Source organism: Scophthalmus maximus, chromosome 1 (assembly GCF_022379125.1).
Source record: "Scophthalmus maximus strain ysfricsl-2021 chromosome 1, ASM2237912v1, whole genome shotgun sequence".
In the NCBI taxonomy this organism is placed as follows: domain Eukaryota; kingdom Metazoa; phylum Chordata; class Actinopteri; order Pleuronectiformes; family Scophthalmidae; genus Scophthalmus; species Scophthalmus maximus.
In genome coordinates this window covers 3,491,192-3,510,000 of record NC_061515.1, presented here as the reverse complement: position 1 = coordinate 3,510,000, position 18,809 = coordinate 3,491,192, and the positions used below count along the sequence as shown (strand labels likewise).

General features: G+C 47.1%; 1 protein-coding gene and 1 long non-coding RNA gene across 2 annotated transcripts in view; one reads left to right on the top strand and one right to left on the bottom strand.

The window, feature by feature from the left end:
* LOC118312783 overlaps positions 1–3,370 on the bottom strand; it is a 7,825-nt gene extending 4,455 nt beyond the window's left edge. Inside the window, exon 1 of the long non-coding RNA XR_004794316.2 lies at positions 2,971–3,370. This is a non-coding gene — a long non-coding RNA (uncharacterized LOC118312783). The remainder of the gene's footprint in view (positions 1–2,970) is intronic.
* The window catches only part of me1 (malic enzyme 1, NADP(+)-dependent, cytosolic), a 67,216-nt gene extending 58,742 nt beyond the window's left edge, over positions 1–8,474 (top strand). Inside the window, exons 7-14 of the mRNA XM_035637670.2 lie at positions 4,549–4,658; positions 5,041–5,138; positions 5,558–5,671; positions 6,199–6,304; positions 6,527–6,669; positions 6,753–6,926; positions 7,697–7,795; positions 7,917–8,474. Coding sequence (XP_035493563.2) covers positions 4,549–4,658; positions 5,041–5,138; positions 5,558–5,671; positions 6,199–6,304; positions 6,527–6,669; positions 6,753–6,926; positions 7,697–7,795; positions 7,917–8,084 — 1,012 coding nt within the window. The 3' untranslated portion in view covers positions 8,085–8,474. The remainder of the gene's footprint in view (positions 1–4,548; positions 4,659–5,040; positions 5,139–5,557; positions 5,672–6,198; positions 6,305–6,526; positions 6,670–6,752; positions 6,927–7,696; positions 7,796–7,916) is intronic.
* The last annotated feature ends 10,335 nt before the right edge of the window (positions 8,475–18,809 follow it).

Here is an 18,809-nt window from a genome sequence, read left to right as displayed (position 1 = left end):
AAGCCCAATTTCACAATTTTTTGTTCTGTTCATGAGCCAGAAACTTTCCAGTGACATTCTGATTTGATGATGAACACACAAAAAAAGTAGAAAGGAAAAGATAAAAGTAACAAAAACTCTTCCCAGTCCTGGAGGAAAGATGCATATGATTGCACATGTGATAAGTACAAGAAGAGATAGTAAACATAACCACATCTTAAACACATACTGTACTCAACAGACAAATATCAGACCATCGACCTTCTCATCTAAGTCCGGGCAGGAAAGCAAAATAGCACATTCCCTAAAACGGCAAACTAGTTTGGCATTTATCTGTATTTTACATGTTGAATTAGTTGTAAAAAGAAAAAAGACTAACAATGTGTTAATCCTCCCCTGCCTGTGGCGATCGAAGCTCCAAGCCCGTTGGTTCCCATGGAAATCTTTTAAATAATGTGTCAAATATATATTTATATATTTGCTGCTGTCGTTTGTTGGGTTCTTTTGGCAGCGCATGGGGGAGTGACTGAAACTGCACTGTGTGGTTCATCGTAATAAAAGAAAATGCCACCCAGCGCAGTGGTCTGACTCACGGAGGTGATTTGAATAGATTTTTATTTCTTTCCCTTTTTTGGCGCTCTATGACACAGACGAATACCATTATACCACACGTGTCATGGGGGGAATTTAGTCTTGAATGGGAATGTTGATGTTGAGTGAAATAAGTATTCGTGGTAAGACAAATAAGAGAAGAGAAATCAGCGAATACTTCCCCGCCGTCCGTTAGCTGTCGATTTTGTGTGTGCGCCGGAAAAAAAATATCCGGGTTTCCCGGCGAAGCCCAGGCTCCGTGAATCGGAAACCAAAAAGTGGTGCGGACCGCACCCCACAACACAGCGAGCGCAGTTTGTGAACATCACTCGTTGACACCTTAAGAAACGCGCTAGCGGGCGGCGTTGCAGCCCCATGGTTTTGGCCTCGTCGCACCCCCACACCGGACGACCTGGGTACTGTACACGTAAGCATTCTCCGTAGCATGCAAAGACGTCAGGAATGCCACCAACTATTTTTTTAAACTCGTGGCACAGAGGGAGTAAGGAACAGGCAGAGCAATGGACGGACGGATGAATGAAAGGAGCAACGGAGGAGAGGAGGAAGAATGCAGAGAGTGCGTCTTTGTCATTAATGACGGGGGGGATTTGCGAAATAATGTGTGCTGAGAGATGGTGGAGAGTGAAAGGGGGGGGGGGGGGGATTTATTAAGGCCTCCGCCACAAACCCCCTCTGGGACGGAGGTGACAGACAGCCTGTGTGCGCGCAAACAGGTTTGACAGCTGTGTTTGTACAGAGCCCTTGTCTGCGACCTGCTTTTGCCGAGATCCTCCGCCGACTCCACGGTCGTCACGAAAAGTATCAGTTTGTGCTCTCTCCTTTTGCATCTAGTTGCATCCCCCCCCCCCCCCCCCACCGCAGCAGTGTATTATAGAAGACACGCTAATAATATATGCCGGAGATTCAGATTTCATCAAGTCTCCGCCGAGGCCAGACTTGTGTTTCCTGAAGGAGCTGGGTCACTCGTTAAATCGCTCATCCTACAGATTGGCCCAGACATAACACCACGCGCCTGAGCGGCTCGCCACATGAGAAGGCGTCTGTCATCTCATCCGCTCATGCTCTTTTTCATATCATCAAGCCTCATGATAATATTTCATTCCCACTCGGTATATTGGAGTCGTTTGGCAGTGCCAAGAAACCCCACGAGTACTGCACCAGCAAATAGTTTTGTTTTTTCTTTTATTCTAATATTCAAATTATTGTGGCAAGTCCTAAATCAGAGTCAAATGTGTTGGCCGCAAAGGAGCTGTGTGTTGTTCTAGTGTGGCAGATAGTTACGCTTGAGGATGTGTCTAACGTCCGATAGCACGCAGCGTTTTTGAGCGTCTACTTTTCAGAGAGTGCTCATTCTCTGAAAGACGTCACGTCGCAGCAGGCCATGGATCCATACAGTTTGTTGCAGTTATGGTGCATTCTGTGCGAAATCTCCATCCCGCTCCTTCAATCTTCCTCCTCTCCTGTGGGGAAATTATTATTTCGGGAAAATGGTCTGTGTTTTTCATCTTTTTGGGTGTTTCCCTGGCTCGCCGAGGTTGCTGCCCTTGAGACTCGGAGCTTGGACACAAAAGCAAATCCTGCTTCTTTGTCCAGGGTAATTTTTTTAATTTGAATTCAGCAAGGAAAGACGAGTGAAGGGGCAAATGGCCTCCACACACACACACACACAGACACACACACACACACACACACACACACACACACACAGACACACACACACATGCACACACACACACACAGACAGACACACACACACACACACACAGACACACACGCACACACATGCACACACACACACACACACAAGCACCAAAAGAGCGTTCTGCATTGGGAAGATGTTCCTTTTCTTTCTGAAATCCCACAACCACAGATCTGCAGTTTGTGGTCAGTGAAAGCCCATAAATATGCGCATGTTCACGCCTCATTCACTCTCAGATCCGCGTCGAATGTCTCTGAACCTTTGTGACTGTCACTGTGTTGGGGGGGGGGGAAAGAAAAAAAGAGGTAAAAAACACCTATGAATTCAAGGTTTGGCGGGGCACACGATCCTCCCCCGGTCTTTACTGTACGACGAGAATAGTTAACAGGAAGTTCAACGTGCTCTTTTACTTGTGCAGACGACTACACCCCGAGTCCACTTGTCCTCTTTTGGACTCCGGTGCGACGAGCAGCGTCGGTTCTGCGCGAACTGCCGTGACCCCTCCGGCAGCGAGGTGCCCCGCACCGCACCAGAGGGAGCTGCGCTGGCAGCAGCCAGGAGGCCACATCTGTCCTCGCCTGTCGCCTTGCCCTTGTCTCCGTCTCCCAAAGCCCAAACACAATGAAAAGTTTATTGCTCCCTTCTTGGCCTCATTATTCCTTCCCCTCGCACAGACTCACCGCGCTTTAGTGCTGCCGCTCTCTGCTTGATAGAAAACACATTTTCTCTCTTCCCGACGCTCGACTGCCGTGCTGGCAGTGAGTCAGCAGGGCTGTCGGAATCCGTGTTGGGTGTCGGCGTCTCGCAGCGAGGCGGAGGGATGGCTGAACGCGGACCCGGCGAAACGGCACGCTCTGATCAGGACATTAGGTTTTATTACGGCTGAGCTCCGGTCGCTTTTCTCATGCTGCACTTCTCTCTGGCCTCGCTTCCTTCCGTTCAGCTCCGTCCTCCCTCCAGATGAAACATCTTGAGCAGTTAAGCAGCCGCCGCGACAAGTGGGAAGCAGCTTTATTGGGCTGTAGAACCCTCTTTTTTTCCTTACTAGGTGTTGGGTGGGGTTTCCCCGAAGAGACAGTGAGAAAGTTACAGGACAGTGAAGGAAAAGGAAAAACTAAAGAAGCCTTAACTGTAGACGACCTCGCCGCTCCTTCCGTTGTTTTTTTATCTGTGGAGTTGACTTAAGCTTTATGCAGCTTATCTTCACTGTGAATCACAACACACGTTGGTGTAGTTTTCCCTTATCTCTGAAGTATTGAAATGATGATTGACTTGCGTCTATCCTGCAGGAAGAGGAAGTTTGACATAGGCTGCTGTCAGAAAAGTCATGAAGTTTGACCAAATCAGTGCAACGTTAGATATTTTGCAGTTGGTGCCACAATAAATACTGCATCTTGATTAATATACATAATTTTGTCCTGCGGCTACAAAACCTTGTTCTCCTTTTCTTTTTGTTCCTTCCTTTTTCCGCTGGCTCAAAAACTCTCTTTTCATTGCTGAGACTGAGCGGCAGCAAATATCCAGTAAATTCCTGAACAGCAGTTCCACCTGTTGAGTTGCATGTGAACCTGGGATTCCTTTGTGTCGCTACCAAATCTAATTTACGGACTCATAACACTGGTTTCATGGCTTATTTTCCTTGTATGTTATTGTAGGGGCTTAGTGCGTGTGTGTCTGTGCGTGTGTGTGTGTGTGTGTGTGTGCGTGTGTGTGTGTGTCTGTGCGTGTGTGTGTGTGTGTGTGTGCGTGTGTGGGTGTGGGTGATAGGTGGTCTGAGCAGCGTCTTGTTAAAGTGAACACTGCTGGTTTACTGGGAGGGACTGGGTGGGCTCCGGGCTCCGGGCTCTTCTCTTTCAGATTTGCTGTTAATGTCACTCCGCTTCTTTTGTGCGGGTTCGACCTTTTCTCACGTGAACTCGTAGTGAGGGGCTGTCGCACAGCTGGAGGAGACAGGTGTCAGCTTGTCAAATGTCTATTCAACTTTAATTTCAGCCACTTTGGACATTATACCTTTAACAAAAGGGATAGCTTTTTTTTCGTCCTATAGCTGCCATATTCAGAAAAGTAAAAATACAATCATTTGTGATCACCAACGAGAAGCAGCATCCTCTCTCGTCATTCCCCACCTACGTTTCGTTGTGCAGTGGGAGAGCGCCCCCCTCTGGACTGAGGCTGCTCTCTCTCTCTATACCGCTTCCCTTTTTTTCAGGCTCTCCGTTGGTTCAGCCAGAATAAATGCATCTCTTTTTTTCCCACAGGTACGGGTTGGACTGTCTGATACAGTTTGAGGACTTTGCAAATGTGAATGCTTTCCGTCTGCTGAGCAAGTACCGCAACAAGTACTGCACATTCAACGACGACATCCAAGGTAAGCACATGTTTAGTAAAAATATGAATATGAATGATATTTGTACAAACAACAGGAGAGCTAAAGTCAGGGAAAGAAAAAGAGGAAACATGCACAGCTGTTCCTTTGAAGAACACGTTCCTTCCCCATAAAAACAGTTGAGAATCCCATTTTTAAATAATAATGATTATATATTTTGCATACCACATTGTTTGAATTCCACCAGTGGCACCACAGGCTCAGGGACCCACTTGTAAAAACCTTATTGAAGAGATGAGTGCATTAATGATTCAGCAATTTAAAGAGCACGTCTAGTTCTTTGGGAACGACCACCACTTTTATGAATTATATAATTTCACCATGTTGTTTTGAGGTTGTGTTGATGCTAATGTATATTCAATAGGTACCGCTGCCGTGGCGGTCGCTGGACTCCTGGCCGCTCTCCGCATCACCAAAAGCAAAATGTGTGACCACACCATCGTGTTCCAAGGTGCAGGGGAGGTAGGTTTGCACCCTCGCCCTCTCTGTTCTTTCATTTCCTGTCAGCTCGTCACTGTATCCAATCTAATGAAGGCAAAATGCAAACTTTAAGATGGAAAAAACATCATCATCATCATTATGGCAATTAAACCTTTTTTTTTTTTAATATGATGCAATTGATTCTAATTGTATTGAGATACAACCACTGAAAATGATGCGTGTCACATGCTTACATGTCGGTGATACGGTAGTAAATGTCTCACTGTGATTTTTTTCCTCAAATGGAAAGAGATTATTGTGATTTCAGATCAGATATTTCTTTTTTTGCATGTGATTTGCATGTCAAGCTAAAGTTGTCAGAGCTGGTGGGTAGATGTCATGAACAAGCTTCTCTTTATATCCCCCCCCCCCGCGCCTTTTTTGTGTCTTTTGTCTTGCAGGCAGCGATGGGGATCGCTGAGCTCATCACCATGACCATGGAGAAGGAAGGACTCCCCAAGGACGAGTGCTTGAAAAAGATCTGGATGGTTGATTCCAAGGGTCTCGTTGTCAAGGTGTCGTAGTAAAAAATCCTGCAAACACAAACACATGCACCCAAAGAAGCAGGTTGATGTGTCTGACCATTGACAAACCAAAGCCCTCAGTTTGACATCAGTGCTTCCTCCATAATCCAGAAAAGCACATTTCCCGAGGTTTGTTGATTTATATGCCAGAGGTCTTTCCTTGGAATCACTGCACAAGGCTCTCCGGAGGGTTAGACATCTGTTATGTCCACAATATCCATGTTTTTTGTTATTCCGCCCCCATTCCTCCTCTTCACTGTCTTCTCCCTTCCATTCCTCCTGCCATCCTCGTATCCTCTTTCACCTTCTCTTGTCACCTTCCTGTTCCCAACTAATGATCCTGATCAGAAATCATTAATTTCCTCATCACTAAACCTAAACCTGCTGGAGAACAATGTCAGCGACTCCACACATTGAAGTCAGTGCATTGTTTTTGTTGTTGTAGAGTTTCCACAGATGTTTTCATGTCTTTTAATGTCCCCCCCCCCTTCATCTGCTCTTTTCTTTTAAATCCTCAGGGTCGGGACAACCTGACTCACGAGAAGGAGAGGTTTGCTCACGAACACCCGCAGATGAAGAAGCTGGAGGACGTCGTGCGGGAACTGAAACCCACGGCTATCATTGGTAAAACAACAAGCGTTGTCGTGTGTGCCTATCAGAGGAACTGCATCGTCACGGTCACAACAATAAACGCAGTTATGGTTATATTAAGGACATGGTTACCAGGAACAACACTGTGACTACCAGTTTGAAACTGTCCTGACCCTGACCTACCGCTACCACTAGAATATTAAAGAAATGATCTAAGATGTAATGTACTGCATATTGATTGGTTTTCTGTCTCAGGCGTGGCAGCTATTGCCGGAGCTTTCTCCGAGCAGATCATCAGGGACATGGCCTCGTTCAACCAACGCCCGATCATCTTTGCCCTCAGCAACCCGACCAGCAAAGCCGAGTGCACTGCTGAGCAGTGTTACACGTTCACAGAGGTACCGCACTCGCTCCGGGGCCTTGTTTGACTCCCGCACATGACTCCCACAAAATGGGTGAACGATACTACTCTGTGCCGCAGGGGCGGGGCATCTTTGCCAGCGGCAGTCCGTTTGACCCCGTCACTCTGCCCGATGGCAGGACATTCCACCCTGGTCAGGGAAACAACGCCTACATCTTCCCCGGCGTGGGCCTGGGCGTCACGGCGTGCGCCATTCGACAAATTACAGAGGAAATCTTCCTTACTGCAGCCGAGGTAACAGTGTGACATACAGTATACAGAATACACACACCCACACACACATTTATATTATTCTTAAATGAATGCGTTCACAATAATTAATGTCTTCACTGAACCTTTGGTAACACCCCTGAGGTCTCATGCCGGCCGCATCTTGAGAAGCTAATGAATGTTTTCGAGCCTTTCATGGTACATTATGACAACATGATGGTGGAAGTATTTACTAGTACTAGTGCTTTTTATCTTTGTAATGAGACTGTCAAATAAGGCCATTACTTTTAAGAGTCCTGCACGAAAATGTAAAAGTACATTAGTACATTAGTCCGAGTATTCATTGCATTTAAAAAGAATAGCCCCTGTGAATTTATATTAATTTATATTTAATCACTGCATTATTAGTATTACTGACGTGTAAATAGCATTTTAAAGTAAATTGGTTGTAATACATCTGAGGGAAAGTACAACTGTGAAAGAAAGAATAATAAAACCAAGACTTTTTTCACTTGGGTTCATGAAGGACACATAACTTGTGCAAATTTACTACAACACTGATTCCTAGTTTCCCCCCAATTCTATATTTGAAATGATGATTGTTTGTTTTAACCTAAACTGTTCACAGTGAACACAGTGAACTATTGACTAGAAACTCAAAGCTCAAACAGCAAGTCTTACCTTCCCTCTTCATGTCCATAACCTCAGCCGAGAGTAATCTGACTAACGCAGTATACGCGTGTTATTTAAATCCTCTCTGAGGTAACGGGAGCGATGCGTTTGCTGTTTTACAGTCACTCGCTCACATGGTGACGGATAAGGACCTGGCAGAGGGACGACTGTATCCTCCTCTCGGCTCCATCAGGGACGCCTCTGTCACACTGGCTGTGAAGGTGAGAGCCCAGTGCACACGCAACATATCAGCGCATGTGGCTCACCGGGCCTGCGTGAGTCCCGGCTGTATGGGCCGGGCGGTTGTGAGACTGTAAAACTGCAAAAGCGTTTGCGTTGCAGATCGTGGAGTACGCCTACGAGCACAACATGGCCACTCTTCGCCCAGAGCCGTCCGACAAAGAAGCGTACGTGCGCTCGCTCACCTACAGCACGGACTACGATGACTTTGTGGTGGACTCGTACCGCTGGCCGGAGGACAGCATGACCGTGCAGTCATGCAAACTTTAAAGCACTGGACAGGGAGACGAGGGTGAGCCTCGGTGGGGCGAGGTGACCACTACTGACGTGCAATATCATCACCACATGTGAAGCTGGTATATGAAAGAGGCGTGTCCACAATATTAGAATGGTAGTTTACACAGGTTTCATGAAATAGTCAATAATTTATAAAGCACAGAGGAAAGGGAAGCTGATTAAATGTGAAACAGACGGCATTCAAAAAAAAAAAAAAATATTGCACTCACGACATGTTGTTATCTCACAACATTTTTACACTAATATATTTTGGGGAAATCTTTCGCAGGTTACTTCTGATTGTACTGCACTAGGGAGATACTTTATGACTGTCAGCTATAGTCCAGAAACTCTTTGTCAAATAAAAAAAATGGTTTGAAATAATGTTTTGCCATGTTTGATAAATATAATCTGTGGCGACAAAGGAGAAGGACGCACTGGATCAGATGATGAGTGGCCCTCATTTGGTTTTTCTCAGTTTTATCTCTCCGACATCTTTGGTGACGTTCTGTCTCTCTCTTGTCATCAGTGCAAGACAGACATGGACAGAAATTTCATTCAGTCTCACAGTCACACCACTTACTGTACCTCATAGCTCATCACATGTACAGTACACACCGTATCTCTTGTTAGCTTTACTGGGAGTGACCAACTTGAAAATGCTAAGCAAGGTGTTTCTGAAATACATTGTACGGGGCTCTAGCCTCCTCTAGAGGTCAACTTATGTCATTGCAATTGTAAAAAAAAAGGTGATCTATATCAGATATTAACAGGAAAAACTTGACTGGGAATCGAATCAATACCTAAATATCAACAACGATCAAAACAACATTTATTAAACCTATTTAGGTGTCACTTTATTTAGAGAAAACTCTTTGTTCTCCTTGCTAATTGTCCTCGTCAGGACTGCTTTGGTGTGGTTTGAGTAGATTTGATTGACAGTAACCAAACAACCTACCAACTGTCAGTATTTTTATCCAAGCGTTGCCGATCTGACTAGTGCACAGAACTACACGAGCCGCATCGACCTCAAATTACATGCAAATTACATGGTGACTTGCATTTTTGTGACTGGATCAGCACGTACCATAATATAATAGGAGTTTGCGTAATTTGAATGGGTGTAGAATAACCCACAACATACAGTTACTCAGGCACGCCACAGTAAAATAGCAGGTGAATCAATGTGGTCCATGCCCGACAGTGTCTTTTGTGTCTGTCCGAAATTAAACGATGGTTTTATTATATCGGATCAATCGCTGGCCAGACAGTCAGTACCAGAGGCTTTGGCTGGGCCACGGCCCATCCCAGTCGGAAATCAATAGGGAAGCAAACGGACCAGTCAGTGTCCAGTGACGAGCGTCTGTCCCGGGGCGAGACTCTGAGAGACCAACCCCGCCCCACATTTGAATTCCCCCCAAAATCCGCCCAGGGGCAACGGATACACTGACCGGCAATATGTCTCAATGTCAACACCATCCAGCCGTCAGTTAGCTGTCTAGACCATGAATCAGTTCATCGGTATTCACGCACACAACCTGTCCTTGGTTGTGTGCGTGAATATCAGGATGAATATTGAATATCTCAGCTTCCCAGGATGGAGCAAAGATTTCACCCGTATATCACTGTGTTATTTTTATGTCAAACATAAAAAAGAACTTTCAGAGGAACAGAAGTACCTCTCCATCAACTTGTTACAAATATGTTCATTTTAAACAGAATTACACTGGATAGTATTTAAGTTTCCATTGTTATTGCTAGTGGTAGGACTTTGTAATCACTTAGCCATTACTCTTACTTACTTGTTCAACTTTGGATACTTTTTAATAATAACCATCAACTGTTTAATCTGTTTATTTAATTCAAAGTCGTTAAGTAAAGTGTCTTTAACCATCAATATCAACCATTTATTCTTTGCTTTGCTGTTTCAATCATTTACTTTTAACTAATGTTAATTGTTTAAAATCCTTTCCCCAATACTTTCAGCTGATCCCCATTGCCTTCATTTATTTAGGTAGCAATAAAGCAAGCTAAATGTAGCATCTATTTTAGCCGGGCTAATTGTCCAGATAGTTTTTTTCATCCAACCATAATTCTTAATTTGATTTAAAACCGCCCACATTGTCTAACCTATCGCAAAAGCACCCCCTGGGGGAACAAGTACCACTGTTGGGAATCGGAGTTTGACCGACTGTAGCATCACCTCTGCGGCGCCTTGCTGGTCACAGACCGGACCCTCGACTGGCAGCTGTGACCCCGACATCCTTTTGACCTTGTTTACAGTCTCACATGAAATGGAACCTTGTCGAGACCTTGTGATCGGTGCCCATCAGTGAAAGCGCCTGAGGGAGTTGTCGCCTGTGTGGGTCCGTCTACCCATCCTCCCACTCGCCGCCGTGTGACATTAACCCCCCCCCCAAAAAAAACACCATCACCCATCTGCCCGGCCGACCCTGCACCCACAGATCGCCCTGCCGCTCCCACAGCGTCCAGTTCCACCACTGTCACTTATTTTCCTCTCAGGACCCATAGTGGGTCTTTTACTGCTTTTATCAAAATGACTTTGCACTCACAATTTATTGTATTTAGGTTAATGCGCCTGTTCACCTATAAACACAATTGTTACTTTCTGGGCTGACATCTGCAGGTCTATGAAGAAGAAGAACCTCATAGTAATGACCAGCAGAGGGCGCACCAATACACTGTTTGGGCAGACATCACTAAAAGGCCCAATGCCACATTTGTGACAATAATGATTTCACAGCACACATATATGTCTCCTCTATACAGTACATTTTCTATCACCATTGCCTTTTTTGTATAAGTCTGATGCAAGATTATAATGACACGAGTTAATGACAAGTATGAATGCACTAATGCCCCACTGTATGAATCATATAATTTACTCGGAGATAATTTCACCAGCCGTAGTTTCATATACGTATAATGGTTCAGAGCTTTGTATTGTTCCTGCTCTATGTGTGACGGGGCTAGTGGCGGGGCTAAATGGAATATATTACATTATGTTAACATATTACCTACATTGCTGGTCTGGTCACTACTGAAAAGGCCAATTATGATAAATATATGCCGCAATTTGGCAGATATAGAAATCCAGCCTAAAGAGCAGATCAAGGGAAGGATAAACCCCCAGAGCTTTTAAGATATATTAAATACATTAAAAATATTATGTATTTAAAAGAAATCCCTATTACACAACTTGCAGCCTACCTGTGTATAACATGATGACAGCTTTCTAATATTAGATTTTTGTCCAAAAAAAAAAGTCCAAGACACAGAGACAAGCGAAGATGTTCTAAAACTATTTGGACAAAGTGCTGGTTTCAGCAGTCGGACATCTGCTCCTTGAATAATAAATCTGTGCGGTAGTCTGCCTGACAACAGTTTATTATACTCCTAAAGGATTTTGTACATACAATGCTCTTCGTTCTTCGCTCACAAAGAGCAAGACGCGTGACGTGCGCTGAAGAGATGTTGCAAATATGAAGAGAATGCAACAAAAGTGCAACTTTTTCTATGCCCCTTTGAAATACACGTGTGCATGACGGCAGCTCCCCGACGATTTGGTTCATTCTTTACATTTACCTTTGTCTGCTGAATACAGATGCAAAGTGCAATTTTGTCAACAAAATTCAAAAATCGCAGGGCGCTGGCTGACGTCCCGCCATGTCGCTCCATCTCACTGGCTCTGAACGGGGAACAGCAAAGAGGTGTAGCCACAGAGGCCGTGTGCGGTCATACACTTTGCCCGGCACAGGTTTTTTTAAGGAGCACACAGAAGGTAGTGCACCTCCCACCCTCTGCAGCCTTTGTGTGTCGGAGCGACGGCTCAACACGGATTTGCGGACCGGCTGAATGTCTGAGTTGGAAATGGATGGCTGCGGTTAACAAAGGCAGCTGACTGTCAGCATGCGTACCACAAAACTCTTCAAGGAGGCACAGTCGCATTGAACGCAACGGTAGATACATCTGACGCTTCTCTGCCTCTTGCTCGGCACCGTCAAGCGTCTCCCGGATACAGACCCACGGAGCACGTCGGGATCCGTAGACAGGGAGAGACATTCAAGTGTCCTGAAGTCGCCTTACGGTCTGAACATCCTGCACATGAGGATAAACGGGGCAAAACGAGCTGTAGTGCGCGCGACGAAGGCGCAACGTCGACTGCCAAGTAGCCGCGACGTTTGTACGAAATTGGGCGAGTTTTCGGAAGATCCGTTATTCTTCAGCTGCGGAGCACGAAGAACCCAATGTCACACTTCAGCCATCGGTCGTGACTGCGTGCGTGCATCGTTTCACAACTCATCCATCCTGGCCTGTGCGAGGGCACGGATCTCCGGTATCCCCGCTGACCGAATGAGGACTATTACAAAGCGACGTCCTCTGGTCAGGCTCGGCGGGCCTCGTGCCACGCTGCCGTTCCCCTGAAGGATTCTGGGAGTTGATCCGCAGAGGCGTCTCCGTCTCTGTGCAGACACTTTGTGAGGCCGGGGCCCGTCACGCGGGGTTCTATCCCGAGCGGCAGTGGTGGCGGGCGCAGGTTTCCCACAGCCTGTTGTTTTCCCGGGCGGGTGCCGAGCAGGGGCGCCAACGCCTCGACGACTTTTTCTCCGCAATTAGGCGAGGGCCCTTGCGCCGGGCGCGCGAAGACTTCCCTGGCGCCGAAATCCAATGTGACGTGTGTGATCACGACCCGCCGTCGCGTTTAATTAATTTGTGCTGCAACGCGCCGCACGCAGACGCGGTTCCCCGCAGCTCTCTGCGCTGACAGAGCCGCCCAGCGTTCTACTAAATAGGCCACTTGGTTGCATCTGTGACTATCTAGATTGTGCGTTTGAAGAATTGAAGCCTGTGTTTTTTGGGCAAAAGCCAAAAGAGAAGGGAAATGAGCATGTCCCGTTAAGATAACCCGGTTCAGCAAGGCCGTGCGCAGCGCGTTGCCTTCAGCTGTTTCGGCGCGTCTTCGCCGCCGCTTGAATGTCGGCACATGCTAGCCAGGCTTGTGCTTATTATTCTGCTGCGAGCTCCAGATGGATCAACACATGCTGAAAAATATGACGAGCAAGACATTTGCATGTGACCTAAATCCCTCACTTCTGCTTCGCCGTGCAAACAAAGTGAGTCCAGAGATCCGGAGATCTGGGACATTTGCGCCGCACAGTCCCCGTTCCCACACTGGGAGACATTGAAATCGGCTTATTTCTGGCTGATTAGTGCAAATTAATGTTATACAGTACGTTGACTCAGAGCAAGTCGTCTATTTTTGCCGATGTCGTGGAGTCCGTTTGGGAATTAAAAGTACGCTGATGATATTGGTGTTGCAGAACAGAGCAGCGCAGTTATTACTGAGTCAGTAATAATGTGACATTAATAACATGCAATATTGCTCATCCCAGACGGCACAAAGTGAGACAAGCTGTCTTTTGAAGGCACCAAAGGCTCAGAGATGTATGTGGGTTCCTGACTATGTAGGTCTCTACATGAGGAAACAAGTGTCTCAAAATGATCCTAATCTTGACGGGAAGCAAATGTGAAGACGACATGATGGTCCGCAGTCTGTCAGAAGCGTTCTGGACCCTTTGTAGAGTCGACGGCCCAGAGACAGGAGAAACTGGAATTACAGTAATCTCGCCGGGGTCATATGAAAAACGAGAAGAAATCATCTTAGTTTCTAAGCAGTGAAGAAACATATGTGGGTCAAGGATGAGGATTGAAGTGCACAACCTGATCAGATGTGTTTCTAAGATTGTGTGTGTGTGTGTGTGTGTGTGTGTGTGTGTGTGTGTGTGTGTGTGCTTGCCTGTGTGTGTGTGCGTCTGTGTGTGCGTCTGTGTGTGTGTGTGTGTGTGTGTGTGTGCGTCTGTGTGTGTCTGTGTGTGTGCGTGCGTGCTCAGTATGGAGAATATATGTATAATTTATACATTGCGTAATCGTATTATCTTATGTAATGTGTCTGAGTGTGTGTTTTGCGTCACTGGTGTTGAATGTGGTGTTAAAGTTTGAATCGTATCTTCAACGAGCAAAAGGGCCGCGGTCCAAAATAAATTAAATTGACCGATGGACAAAGAAAGGTGAACCCACCATCACACTCGACGCACTCGAGACCTGTAAGAGAGCACTGACGACAAGACCGAGGCACGCCATTGGCTGGAATCACATTTAACATGCATGCGCTCCAACATATTAACATGCGTGCATGTCTTGCAACAATAGCCCCTTTGCTGTTGTTTTCCGGATCTTCATTAATTCCGTAATTGTTTGCTGCCAGTGGTTTACTGCCAAATTCTGTGGACATCAAACACACATGACCCATTAAATTAACATGCATATTGCATCTCCAGCTCAACAAGTTGCCTAATTAATTGTGAGGGGCAACAACAGCGGCTTGTGGTTGTTATGGGTATAGAAGGTAGTTTGTCCCGTTCCGGCTCGTGTGGCGAGGCTGCGTCGTCCGTCCCTCCGTCCTGCTGAATGTATGTTTCAACACGTGCGTGTGTGTGTGTGTGTGTGTGTGTGTGTGTGTGTGTGTGTGTGTGTGTGTGTGTGTGTGTGTGTGTGTGTGTGTGTGTGTGTGTGTGTGTGTGTGTGTGTGTGTGTGTGTGTGTGTGTGTGTGTGTGTGTGTGTGTGTGTGTGTTGCCGATTCTAAATGAGGACAGCGGGGTGCATGCGATGGTAATGCGGCCTCTCCTTGCCCATTAATAAACAGGTTCCCTTTGAACGGGCGTTCACGGCGCTTGCATCGGTTGCAGCATGTAAATCCGCCCGCTGTGTTATCTCCTTAACTGCTCAAGGGTCCACCTGAGCTTTTGTCCACCTGACGGATAGATTAAAGAAGAAAGACGATGCAAGGGCTGTTTTCAAAGAAAGACTCTTTTTGATCATCATGTCACGGTGCTGTGAACTACGACGGAATACTGGGAACGCTGTCCGCTATCGATAATGATGGAGGCACTGTAGGAAATACACTAAAGTCACTGCAGTGTTCGGCCATAGTCGATATTTTTGTATTGACAATGGAACTGTGAAAGGGGTTGCTGGTAGTTTGTAGTTTGGTGCTTTGACCTTACACAGTCTTAGTTCACTCTTGCCGCTCTCATCCGCCGGTGGTTTCCGGATGCAGTCAAACAGTTTTCAGAGAGCAGCCCTGATCGAAGCCCCGAGCACCACGGGACACGGGACACAGGCAACAGTCGATGCTTCCCTCGGGAGTCGTCGGATCTCAGCTGTCCAGCAACGGGACTCCAGTCGACGCCACTGTTGCTCTGTGTCCGCCGGGACGTCAGGCAGCGACTTTAAATGTTCCTCCAACGAGTTTCTTCACATGTAAATCTACAAATGTACAGCCTGAAGCAGCCATTTTAATTTTAATTTTTTTTTTTAATTTTTTCATCAGCAGTTGTCGCACAGTCGCCCGATCGGACTCTCGACCTCGTGTCGAGACGCTCGCGGTTTTCCTCTCCTCTCCTCCGCGTAATTGCTCAATGCCGGTCAGAACCATTCATATATGACCATGTTTGTGTCCCCCTGTGTGTGTGTGTGTGTGTGTGTGTGTGTGTGTGTGTGTGTGTGTGTGTGTGTGTGTGTGTGTGTGTGTGTGTGTGTGTGTGTGTGTGTGTGTGTGTGTGTGTGTGTGTGTGTGTGTGTGTGTGTGTGTGTGTGTGTGTAGGGGAGGGAGGACATTGCTCATCCTCCATTGTCAGCGGGCACAATACCTGTAATCAGCGAGCGACCTAATTGAAAACACAGTGCGGCGTCACAGTGATGTCTCCCAGTGACAGCGCCGGTGAGCGGGGCGGTGGGCTTTTAGAGGGACAGGCATTATCTGCTGAACGGTGGGAGTGTGGTCCGGACAAAGGGTGGCATCAGTGAGAGCATCGCATGTGACCTCAAACATGTGCGACTCATTTGGAAATTTTATATTCTTTTTTGACTGGTTGTCACACTGCAGGTCCTCGTATCACTTTTTTTATTTATCGTCAAAGCGGACGTCGTTGCGATGCACCGAAAGGAAAAGGACGTCTGCATATTTAGGATGAGACGTTAGCCGGCCTTCAGTGCAGAATGTGTAGAATCAGATGAGGCGCCGCATTGATTTTGCCCGAGTAGCTTTTTTTCCGAATGCTTGTGCATCGGGCTCACTCATGCATTCAACCCCTCGGCTCACACGAGCCCCTGGGCGACGGAATCAGGGAGATGATGTCGCCCTGTACGTTTCCAAATGAGGCCAGTGTGTGCTTTTAAATGACGTACGTGGAAAATGTCGTTCATGTAGGTCACCGAGTCGACATCCATCCGTCACCTCCACCAACCAGGATCTCGAGCACATCGAGGGTGAGAGTGTGTGTGTGTGTGTGTGTGTGTGTGTGTGTGTGTGTGTGTGTGTGTTGATTGCGCTTCACTGTCTCTGGTCTAAGTAACAGTTATCAAATCAGATACGAGACGACTCACACGTACAAGTTCTCTCCCCACGTACTTCAGCCGCTGCCGAGTCGGACCACAAGCTCACTAGCTCCCTGTCAACCTGTTGGCTTCGATCAAGCCGAGCTCCGATCTCATGGCCCTGATTCTTTTGACGCTGTTCTTTGAGTGGGTTCTAGCAATTAGACCCAGATATCTGCCTTTGTTTACCCTCGTGTGAAATAAAGAGCCTCACCCACGTCTCTCTCTCTCTCTCTCTCTCTGGATCCATACTCTTTCAACATAGACTATCTTTTTTTCACTCTCTCTCTCTCTCTCCTGCCGAGTGGCCCCGATGCTTGTTCTCATACTGTACGTCCTTGTTTGCACAATGAAAACACTCTTTTCTAAGGCGAATGACCGGTTATTGTAGTATCACGTGTGTCTCGGATGTTGTTACTCGGCTGTTGAAGTGTCTGACCCGAAGACTGTATGTATAAAAATAGGGACGTAAAGTTACCATGTCTGCAAAATGAAGCCAATGCAGAATGTGCCTGGAGCCTGTATTCTCCGGAATCACCAGCAGGGGGCGACTCAGAAAAATAAGTCTATTTCTATAGACGTCAATCAGAAAATGACCCTACAGTACTTTTCCCACTTGATTTATAACGCCGTATAATTATCGTCCATTTAGAGCAAAAGAGACGATAAAGCAAAGTGTATATATACAGTATATATTGTTTCTACCCTGTTGAGCCTGGGCCCCCACCAACTGAGCCTGGGCCCCCACCAGGCTGTGACATTTGGATCGTTCTTTTTCAGATCGCACGTTGAATCTGCAGGGCGAATGGGTAACGAAGAACCAAATGCTGCACCTCTCTCATTCAGCCAATTCTCCCCGTTGACCGCGTGCCACTTCGGCTGAGGGACGCACCTTCCAGATGCTTCCTTTTTTTGGGTCCAGATCTGATGCCCGCATAAAACAGGGGAGGGGTCGCCACGTGACCGTCCTGTGTCAGGACCATGCTGGTCTTTCTGGGTCGGTCGGCTCCCCCCCCCCCCCCCCCCCCCCCCCCCCCCCCCCCCCCCCCCCCCCAGTGGGGCCGGTCAGTGAGCCGCCGCGACCCGAGGCTATGGGCAAACTCGGGCAGGTCCTGGACCTCGAGACGCCGCCTCACATTTGCCGTGGGCCGCTCTGAGGAGCCGCCGTGAGCGGCCTGGACGTGATCGGATCCGAGCAGCACTAATCCGCCGGGCTGGTCGGGGCGGGTCGGGACTCTGGTGTCCCACTAAGTTCAGCCCGGAGGATCATAAGGTTGCAATTTTCGAGAGTCTGGCCTGGCCTCGGGCAATGCGGTCTGACGGTGCGCAGCCCAGAGGTCCCGGAGAGACTGTGCAAGGGACGAGAGGAGCTATTAGTCCATCAGAGTGACAGACAGAGAGGGAGGTCGGAGGGTCAGGTTCGCGCAGAGAGCAGCGTCTTCAGGCCCGGGAACACAGATGAAGAGCGTTTCTCTGGTCTGAACATGAGATACGAGCAAACGTCACGGTCCGGGATCAGATGTCAGAATCAAACTCTTCCAGTGGAGTCTAGGTTTTTCTCTCTCTCGTGTCCGTCATGGACAAACACACCTGTAACGTGCGTCATGTTATTCTCTCCTCCAAAGATTTAGTTTGTTTTTTCAGCAGGATTCATCAAAAACGACACAACGGATTTCAATGAAACTTGTTTGAAGGATGAGACGCGGGACAAAGACGCACCGATACAGATTTGTAGCCTGGATTTGGACAAAGGGGCGGATCCAGGAATATTTTTCTGTCAAGATTTGGCCTCAGGAATAATTCATGGATCTTGATGGGGGGGGGGGGAAGAATCAAGCATATTTAGTGGACTTATATCTAAACTTAAACTTATTACGCATAATACGTTTTTGCAGCAGGCGCTATCGAGCCGCTCCGAGTTCTGCCACCGCAACAGTTCAGTGGACGTGGATGTAATGTTGCCGACACAATATCGAAAGTATTGAAAATCCCACAGAAAGATTTACTTCAAACGCCTCTCAGTCTTAAAATGGGCTGAATTAACGCGGCTTTCTCACGATTCCATAACTTATTTTTCCCCGGCAAAGACGAGCAGCACCAACAAACAGAGTGTTCTGGATTGTGCTGTATCTCCAAACGGTGACCTGGTTCAGTGAGCGCCACCGTTTGTCGGACGTTTGCAGAGAGATGGTGGAGGATCGGCTTCTTTTTTTAATAACAGGAAAAACGTGAAGCCTGTGGGCATCATTACTCAAATGAAA